The sequence below is a fragment of the Danio aesculapii genome, chromosome 15 (genome assembly GCF_903798145.1).
Source record: "Danio aesculapii chromosome 15, fDanAes4.1, whole genome shotgun sequence".
NCBI lineage: Eukaryota > Metazoa > Chordata > Actinopteri > Cypriniformes > Danionidae > Danio > Danio aesculapii.
In genome coordinates, this window is record NC_079449.1 from 40900151 (window position 1) to 40910150 (window position 10000).

Here is a 10000-nt window from a genome sequence, read left to right on the forward strand (position 1 = left end):
AGCAGCTAAAAGCTGTCTACAGATGTGGTGCTACATCTGTATATACAATCTATATGCACAACTCGTGTGAGTAACAGCCTCTTTTTTTGGAACTATTGCATATCAAGTGTTTCGAAGAAGCACAAGCACACATTGTTTTGCACCCCATAAACACAACCAAGCCTAAAAACAATCTGCACTACCCCTTTGAGCTCTATTTACATACAGTTGAAGTCAGAATTATTAGCCCCCCCCTGTTTATTTTTCTCCCAATTTCTGTTTAACGGAGAGAAGAACTTTTCTAAAGATAATAATTTTAATAACTCATTTCTATTAACTGATTTATTTTATCTTGGCCATTTTATTTCAATATTTGCCAATATGAAAAAATATTTGACTAGATATTTTTAAGACACTTCTATACGGCTTAAAGTGACATTTAAAGGCTTAACGAGGTTAATTAGGTTAACTAGGCAGATTAGGGTAATTAGGCAAGTTATTGTATAATGATGGTTTGTACTTGTTGTGAATTTGAAGAAGCGACAAAAACCAGGGAGAACTTTCGTGTATCTTCAAAGCAGAATCCTTTAATAAGAAGCTCGACGTCACTGTGGCGTCATTGAAACAACTCTCTCTTAGTGCAGCAGGCAATAGGTTTTTATACATTTAACAGACAAATGATACATAGAGGTGGGGACGAACCTAAACAAAGCATGCAAATGAAGTGTTGTTCTCAGCAGGGTAAATTGCCTTTCCCCCCCGCCCCAATCTCATCAGTATATAAGTACTCATTTATGATACATTTTAGTATGAACACAAAGCATGCAAATAGAGTACTGGAGCCCGTCCTGCCACTTGACCAGCTTGAAAGTATCACCCAAAGACAAAAGAAGAGTCATTGAGACGATGCCTTCAGCATTTGCACCACTTTGGCACAGTCAGTGCTCAGGAAACCAAAAGATTTTAAGGTCTGTCACACCCTAGCTGAAGTTTTGAATGAAATGAGCTAATTAAAAACCAAAGAATATAACTTATCAGTTATATATAGATTATTGCTAATTTGTAACTAGATTATATAAATTTATATTCCCACAGTTTGTAGACTATCGAATATATATAAAAAAAATATAGATAGCTAAATATATAGCTTAAAAAAATATATAAAATATATAGCTTAAAGGGGCTGATAATTTTGACCTAAATTTTTTTTTTTTTTTAAACCGCTTTTATTCAAGCTGAAATAAAACAATTAAGACTTTCTCCAGAAGAAAAAAATATTATCATACTGTGAAAATTTCCTTGCTCTGTTAAACATCATTTGGGAAATATTTTTAAAAAGAAAAAATTCTAAGGGTAATAATTCTGACTTCAACTGTATAATATAATTTTTGTGTTGTTAGATAATGCAAGTTCATTAAAACGTACTTGTTCCAGTGTAGTTAACTTTTGCTCCACTAGGTGGAACTGTTCTGCTAATCTTAGCATTGAAAAATTTTGATGCTGACAGCCACACAGCCTCTCAGACTATTCATTTGGTAATCACTTATAGAAGCTTTTTCTGTAAGTACTGACATTTTTACTGAGGATTTCGTGTACATTATATATTAGTATTGGGAACATTTTTATGGTAAACTTTGTTTCATAAGACTGCTTTAGATCAAAAATTCACGCATCCACATCATTATGGTGTTACTGTGTGTACGTCTCTTTCGATTGTACAGTAATATTTCTTCAATTCTCATTTTATCATGTTTGTTTACTCTCTGTATTTCAGTTTTACTCTGTTCCATCTACATTTGAAGTGGTGGTCACAATAAATCCATATTCCAGTTCAATATCTCAGTGGAAGGAGTTGTCTATCTGTTTAGTTAAAGAAGGGGAACTCTCTTACAAGGGCAGAATAGTAAAAAGACAACTAGAAAGGTAAAGTTCGTAGGCAAACTTTAAAGTGTCTTGAGAAAGCCTCATCTGAAAGTTTGAAGCAGTTTTAAAAATGAAATAATTGAAATAGTTTTTAAGAAGTTTGAAGCAGTTGGCATTGATAGAGAACTATATATAGGTTAGCAGGTTTCTAGTATGGATTGGTCTGTTTTGTGCTAGGTGGTTGCTAAGGTGTACTGATTGGTTGCTAGGTCTTTGCTAAGGTGTTGCTAGGCGGTTGCTTAGATTCTCTAGGTCATTGCAAAGGTGTTGCTAGGTGGTTGCTAGAGTGTTCTAAGTGATTGCTAGGCGGTTGCTAAGGTGTTGCTAGGTGTTTGTTAGGGTCTTCTGTGTACACATATACTGTACATCACTTATATGCAATAAAACTGCAGGTTAACTATGTTTATATATAAAACTTTAACTGTTAAAAGCTAGGGCGACGCAATGGTTAGCACGTTCGCCTCACGGCAAGAAGGTCGCTGGTTCGAGCCTCGGCTGGGTTAGATGGTGTTTCTGTGTGCAGTTTGCATGTTCTCCCTGTGTTCGTGTGGGTTTCCTCTGCGTGCTCCGGTTTCCCCCACAGTCCAAAAATGTGTGGTACAGGTGGATTGGGTAAGCTAATTTGTCCATAGTGTATGTGTGTGAATGAGTGCGTGTGAGGATGTTTCCCAAAGATGGGTTGCAGCTTGAAGGACATCCGCTGCATAAAACAAAACATATGCTCGATAAGTTGGCGGTTCATTCCACTTTGGCTACCCCTGATTAATAAAGGGACTAAACCGAAAAGCAATCGCATTAATGAATGAATGTTAAAAGCTATTAATTACTAGTTAATTAAAGTTATTAGTAAGTAATAAAGTTATATTAAAGGTGCAGTAGGTGATTGTCTTCATAAACATTATTTGTTGTGCTGGTTGAAAGTCTCTTCACATTCTGATAGTAATGATTAAAGTAAATGATCTAAATGTAATTTTATATTCTGACTAAGGCATAAGACTAAAAAATGTTCATCCAATTAAAATTGTGTCAGGTCGACATCTTCCATAATTCTGATAAGTAGCTCAAACTGTCTGTTAGCAAATGCAGATTTGAGCTACTGCGCACCTGTTTGTACGCAGCTCTGCCGTTTGTGCATATACGTGCTGCGCGTTCATGACAGAGAGAGAGTGAGCGAGCGAGCGCGAGAGCAAGCAGTAAAAACATGATGAATCAAAACTTTTTGAAAATCCTGAATCAATATTGGGAGTCACTTTTGCACACTGGAGGAAGGACGACATTATGGTTTATGTATTTCTCTTAGACAGGTAATGTTCTGTTTTAAAACTATTTTAGTCACGCAGAGCTGATGTAGGTTAAGTTATTATGAATGGGTTATATGCACAGAAGTGATGTTCAGCCACTGAAATCTTCCGATGATAAATTGATGTGACGATTTTCAGTTTCATAAGGGACCTTTTACAGCATCGATAACGTAGATTCTATTTAGTTTAAAAACAAAACATCAGTAGTATCGCTATTCCGCCTAGCCTGCTTTACTGAGGTGAAGCTGGTTTTATATTCACATTGGTTCATTTTTGAACAATGACAACTTGTGACGCGCTCCCTATATTGTTTACTGCTACTCTGAATATTCGGTCAGAAATAGCATGCAAGTATGGCTTAGGAATGAGTGTAATTCCTGCACGCTGCCAGCCAAGCCTTAGCTCAACACATGAAAGAGGATTCTGCTGTCATCTTTAAGGTGCGCGCGCTCGCGTTTTTCAGGAGGTGTGGCTTTGGACAGCAGGGGAGGGACTGTGTTTCAGAGATTTATGCTAACAGGCTAGCATTGTGGCAGATCACCTACTGCACCTTTAACTTTTCTTAATTTGACTGTAATGCAATAACGTGCACCTTCTGTAAAGCTGCCTTGAAACAATTATTGTTAAAGCACTATAAAAAAAGAATTGAATTAATCAATCAATTTCTACTCACAAATGTGCATCAACTTTAAAACATAACAAACAGTCAAGAAAATTGAGTGTATGACCAAGTAAAGAAACGAGCGATGCAGAATTCGGGTCAATGAAGCTTAAATCTATTTACTAAAAGTGCTGGCCTTCCCCCATTTATTCTGACCCTCATCTTCTGGCTACATCTTTAATTAGATTAAATTCTTTAATTTTTGACATTGGATTTTACCTTAAATAAGTTTTACTTCAGACTGTAATTGATAATAATTTAAAAAGTTGGCATGACATTTTGCACCTGCTTTTTGAGAACTTCAATGTGTGGGATGCAGCCTCTGCAGTATGCCTCCAAGATCAGAGCAAAATGAACCGATACAGCTGGCATGTACATTTCAGACCTGTATCGCGTAACACAAACAAACACAATAAACACAGACATTAGTTCTGTATAATCATAATGAAATACTGGTTGAACCGAACATATTTACACATTCAGGCTTTCTTCAGATGTACACTTGCCTGAGATGCCAGAAGAGGAAATGGCCAATTTTACGGCTGGTCTGAGCACGTTCCAGGAGGAAACGGCTGAGGGTGCAGTCATAGTATGGCTCATAGCGCAACACTTGCACAAGCTGCAGCAGATACTGCAACAGCTCGTCATCACTAACACACACAAAAACAAACATTTAGGATTTCAGCATTTCTCATGAGGCTGCTTGACAGCATGTGCTCCTCACCTCATATCTTTGAGGCAGCTGACTGCAAATTCTCTGACATACTGGTCTGGATAGTTGAAGTCCAGAAGCTCCAAAGCATCTCGAGGACTCAGCTTAGGCCAAATCTGCAGCAAAGCTTGTAGCTGCAGTACAAGAGAAAGACATTTAAAAATGTCTGTTATTGAATGTATATGCATGTGTTTGTTTATTCTTTATACCTGAGCCATGTCTTCATGTTTGCTCCATTTGACAGAGAGTAGAAGTTTGGGGAGAGACTGAGGAAAATTTTCTCTGCAGTCGTAGCGAAGTGTCCAGATCAGATCCTTCTCATTCTCACACAGCTGAGAAAGAGGATCCCTCTCCATGATCTCCTTCAGCTCTATGTAAAGCTTTTTTCCCCCACGACCCTACAATTATTTTAATACACCACAATTACATGACAATTATTTTAATGCATCATTAAGGACATCACATAGACATAATGGTAATTACAAGAAAATAATGACAATAATGGATGAATGATCCAAATAAATCATACAATTACAAATAAGGGCCATGGAAAGCTGGGTCATTATATCATTATAACATTTAATATTGTTTCAATATAATTTACCATTGACATGGAATCACTGGCTCCAGCTATTTCTGCAGCTTTTTCCAGGATCTAATGAAAAACATCAATGAAGAACAGCAATTAACATGAAGGAACAAACAAAGATTTTGGGCATCGATAAATTTACTTTTACATTTTTGGCCATCTAAAGTTAAAAAAAAAAAAAAAAAAAAAAAAAAAAAAGATTAAGGGCTCTGTTTTAACTATCTAGGCGCAAAGTCTAAAGGCGCAAAAGCATTAAGGGCATGTCCGAATCCACTTTCGCTATTGTAAGGACGGAAAAATACGTTTTGTGCCCCGGCACATGGTCTAAAATGGTTGTGTTTATTCTCTTAATGAGTTTGTGTGTTTTGAGCATAATATGCATTAAACCAATCAGAGTCTCATCTCCCATTCCCTTTAAGAGTCAGTTGCATCCTGCCATGGCGCATTTGCTATTTACATGGCGGACTTTATAAGTGGAAAAACTGAATGCTTCTCTAGTGTGAAAACAGTTAAACAGACCATCTGCGCGAAGATAAAGAATGAGCCTCCTCCATTCGGCCTCTTTACTTTACCTCTTTACTTTACTCCTTTAATGAATAAGCAAACGGTTTGCACGCACTCCACTGAAGAGCCTTATATTAGCCTCCATTAGCCTATATATTTAATTTTGTTTGTTAAGCGCAAGTATTTTTTTAGAAAACTATTTTTAAATTCGGTTCTAATTTCCAGCAAATGAAGAAATGAGCAATAACAATAAAGTGTGGTTAAAAAACAACGTTTATTGAATTATATCCAAACACATCCTATTCTTATGCCCCATATGGTGATGCATACGTCTCCAAAATCTGACAGGTGGACAACTGTAAACTTGTTTTTATTAAAACCAAATATAAATATGCATATAAAAAGTGTTAGTACAACAACTGATGTCTATCAGCTGCTGCAACATGTATATTGTTTATCATTTTTTGCCTCTGTTTTGATTTGGTTTATTCGATGCCTTAATATCTGGCAAAAATTAAAAACAAATTAAAAACAAAAGGCAAATGATGTATATAAATAATATCTAACATTTACAGCTCTATTTGTTTTAAAGATTCTGTTTGTAGAACATTAAAATTTTCTAACAGCAAATTCAGTAGATTAACTCAATAAAATGCCGAAACTCAAAATGTCAGTGACGTCCTGTGAATCAAGTTCAAATAACATTACAGGTGATCAATGTGGAAATAGGCTAACATTAGTTTTGTCTTCCCAATTATTATTTCAGGCCCATAAAAAGAATTACTGCTAGAAAATGATAACCTGTATTTTCCCTTCATGGCTAGGCGTGTGTCAGTAAACTAACAATAAAGCCCTCACTTTACCAAATAAACAGTGATCCATCAGATCTTGTAGGCCAGAAAGTATGGTTCATCGCTAAACAATTAATTTTATCATGGTAAAATAACACAGAAATTAAACATTAATGCTTCAGTGTCCTCCCAAAGCTCCGACGGTCTGCTTAGAGCTGTCAATCACAACTGTCAATCATGATGGCACGCCCCGTTTTTATAGCATTACATTACTGGCTAAAACATATTGTTTACAGAAATGAAGATTTGCACCTATATCAGCTTGATAACCAGTGCCTGAATTGACCAAAACCATCTTTCTGGAAATTTTATTGCAAGTGTAATGAATTTTTTTTATTTGAGTCCAAGTCTCGTTCATTAACACAGAATTATGACGGGGCGAGGTTATGCGGGGTTATGACTTGTACTGCAGCCAGCCCCCAGGGGGGGATCTAACGGCCGGGAGCGTCACTTAAAAGCAGGCATGTGGCACACTTGCTCCTGACCTACTGGGGTTGTCTGAACCACCATTGCTTCCGGTTTAATAAAAGTTTTTAAAAAGTTTTATAGCTTCCTTTTGAAACATGTCATTTGAGAGCCACAGCAGGGAGGGTAAAGAGTTGCATGCGACTCGAGAGCCTCAGGTTGCTGACCTATTTGAGAGTGGAGGTCAAAAGTGCCAGTCCTTTTCTGACAGTGCAAGACTAAGTGAATCATAAGTTAGAAACAAATGATCCACAAATGAGCATGTGTATATTCTTGTTGTGAATGTCAGTGGATAGCCATACCTTGTCAAAAGCAGGAAAAACAACCGGTTGCGTTGAGTATTCTGGAAAGCTTATATGTAGCTCTGTAGCATTCTCTGTGTATGGATTAGTCTGAATGGTGCCGATAGGGTTCAACATCTCTTCCAGCTCATCTGCAACATACAGGAAAAGGCATTTCCTGAGCACATTTCCTTCCTTTACTAAGCATCAGTGCTCAGAGTCTTACACAAAACACAGTGTTTTTTTAGTTCCACAGACACACACCCTATGAGACATAGATCCAGCAGCTTACACAAGCACAGTCACAATCACACCCCAGTCAATTGAGAATGTGTGTGTGTTTTCTCACCAGGAAAAGAGGACCAACAGTGGAGGATAATGTCACCAGTTTTCAGCTGCCCTCTGTAGTCAAATACCATAGTATTCACCCATGCAATTGGGTAGTGCTATTGAATGTAAACAGATGTGTGAGTGTGTGTCAGTGCTTAGAATAATTAATTGTATAGAGGATTTTGCACAAAACTAAACAGAATTTGAATTACTATGATAACATGATTTTGTGCTATTAATAAAGGTAGTGTGAGTTAGTACTTACTACTTTCCCTGCCTTGCGGATAGTCTGGTATTTGTTCAGGTGTGTGTTCTTGGTGGATCTCTGTTTTTTCACTTTATCCATAACGGCGTAAATTGCAAAGCAGAGGCGGGCCATCCGTGGCAGGTCACAAACAGGAATGTCAAACTCCAGTGTTTTGTTCCACACATGTTCAGATCGACTGCTGCTCTCATTGCTGACAGCTGTCTTGCACAACAACTCTGCACCATGAAAAAGTCCTGCTCGAACTTGGATCTACATATTACAACAAAAAAAAGGAGAGAAAAAAAAGACAAAATTAATAATGCTAAATTGCTTCTAGGTGTTTGAAAAATCATCTTTGTCTGACCAGCTTTTAGCATCACTGACTTAGGGCTCTATTTTAACGTTCTAGGTGCAAAGTCTAAAGCACAGGGCGCAAAAGCATTAAGGGCTTGTCCGAATCTATTATAATGCTATGGTCTAACAGGGTTGTGATTGTTCTCTTAATGAGTTATGGGTGTGTTTGGAGAATAAACCAATCAGAGTCTCATCTCCCATGCCCGTTAAGAGTCAGTTGCGTCGCGCCATGGCGCATTTGCTATTTACATGGTGGACTTTGTAAGTGTAAAAACTAAACACTTCACTAGCGAGAAAACAGTTAAACAGACCATCTGCAGCGTAAGAATAAAGAATGAGCCTCCTCCAAACGGCCTTGACTTTCAATTTCTCTCTTTCGTGGATAAGGAAACAGTGTTTAATGCGCTCCACTGAAGACATCCATTAGCCTACATAATTAATTTAGCTTGTTAAGCGCAAAGATTTGTTTCAAAACTATTTCTAAATTCAGTTCTAATTTCCAGCAAACGAATAAATGAACAATAATAACTATATATAATATATAAAATATATATAATATAATTTGAGTTATATCCAAATACACATGCTATGCCCCATATGGTCCAAAACCTGACAAGTGGAAAAATCTAAGCTTGTTTTTAATAAAACAAATACAAATATGCATATAATAAATATTACTACTACTGAAATCAGCATAACCGAGTTTCATGCTTCATGTAGCCTATTACCCAACCAATATCAGTTCTAGGAAAAAATTAAATGTTACAATCTAATGTCATTTTAAAAAACAGTAGCTAAATGTGTTACCTAGTTACATTTTAAGGCATTAGTGTAGGCAGAACTAAACATTTTTATTAGGCTACATATCCCCTAAATGAAAAACTAATGTACAAATGACTGGCAGTTGCGTCTCTGCTAAAATTAATTTAACGGCAAATTTCTTCTGCATTTTTTCCTTTTAGAGCGCAAGAGAGTTATATTTAAAGAATTAGTTAACCAAAACATGTAATGAATTAGGCTGCTCAACTTCAAGTCTTCCAGTAGTCCACATCTCTCCCGTGTGAGTTGAGTGCGCCTCCGCCGCCGTGTGCACGGTTTAAAGGCTATATACGAGCGCACCTGACCTGACGTGGAGACCAGATCTTTGTACTATAGGCCTAGCTTTAATCTTGCAATTTTCATAATTTAATTGCTTTTTTATATTATAAAATATCTAAATGTGTGTTCTGACGGTTGGAGGTGACAAATTCTTTCTGAAGGGGCAATGCCCCCTTTTGGCAACCAAACCAACAACCCCCCCTGGTGCGTCCTGCCTGATTGGAATACTGCAACTTTACACACGTTTTTTTTTTTTCCTAGTTTAATGTAATACTGTCTCTGGACCACCAGGAGGCAGATAATCATTATAGCATGTAGGATCATTCAGAATGTAGAGGCGTTGTCCATGTTTACCTTAGCAGCATCTTCAGCATTCACCTTATTAGCCTTCACAAGATTAATTCTAAACAAAGAATTAACCTTCCAAACACATGTATGATGTTGTTGTGGTAACTGAAAGACAAAGAGAGAGATCAGTTGGGTTTTAACATTTACAAAGACAAAAACAAACAAACAAACAAACAAAAAACATTTGGTCAGTTACTATTTATGGGGTGTGATGAACAATCTACATTTAATCAAATGTGACACTTTTACGAATCAGAGGGTTGGACATTCTGTTAAATCTGTTAAATTTAAGAGTCCTTTGCAATGGTTTGAACAAATGCATTTTAAAGTGTCAAATTCCTTTGTTTGATATTAATT

The 10000-nt window shown here is 36.9% G+C and overlaps 1 protein-coding gene across 1 annotated transcript in view; it reads right to left on the reverse strand.

The window, feature by feature from the left end:
* The window catches only part of pik3cb (phosphatidylinositol-4,5-bisphosphate 3-kinase, catalytic subunit beta), a 79602-nt gene that overhangs the window by 12607 nt on the left and 56995 nt on the right, over positions 1–10000 (reverse strand). Inside the window, exons 8-16 of the mRNA XM_056473251.1 lie at positions 9650–9748; positions 7862–8113; positions 7616–7712; positions 7288–7418; positions 5181–5231; positions 4786–4974; positions 4589–4710; positions 4371–4514; positions 4150–4249 (exon numbers count right to left, since the gene is read on the reverse strand). Of these exons, the coding sequence (XP_056329226.1) occupies positions 4150–4249; positions 4371–4514; positions 4589–4710; positions 4786–4974; positions 5181–5231; positions 7288–7418; positions 7616–7712; positions 7862–8113; positions 9650–9748 (1185 nt within the window). The remainder of the gene's footprint in view (positions 1–4149; positions 4250–4370; positions 4515–4588; positions 4711–4785; positions 4975–5180; positions 5232–7287; positions 7419–7615; positions 7713–7861; positions 8114–9649; positions 9749–10000) is intronic.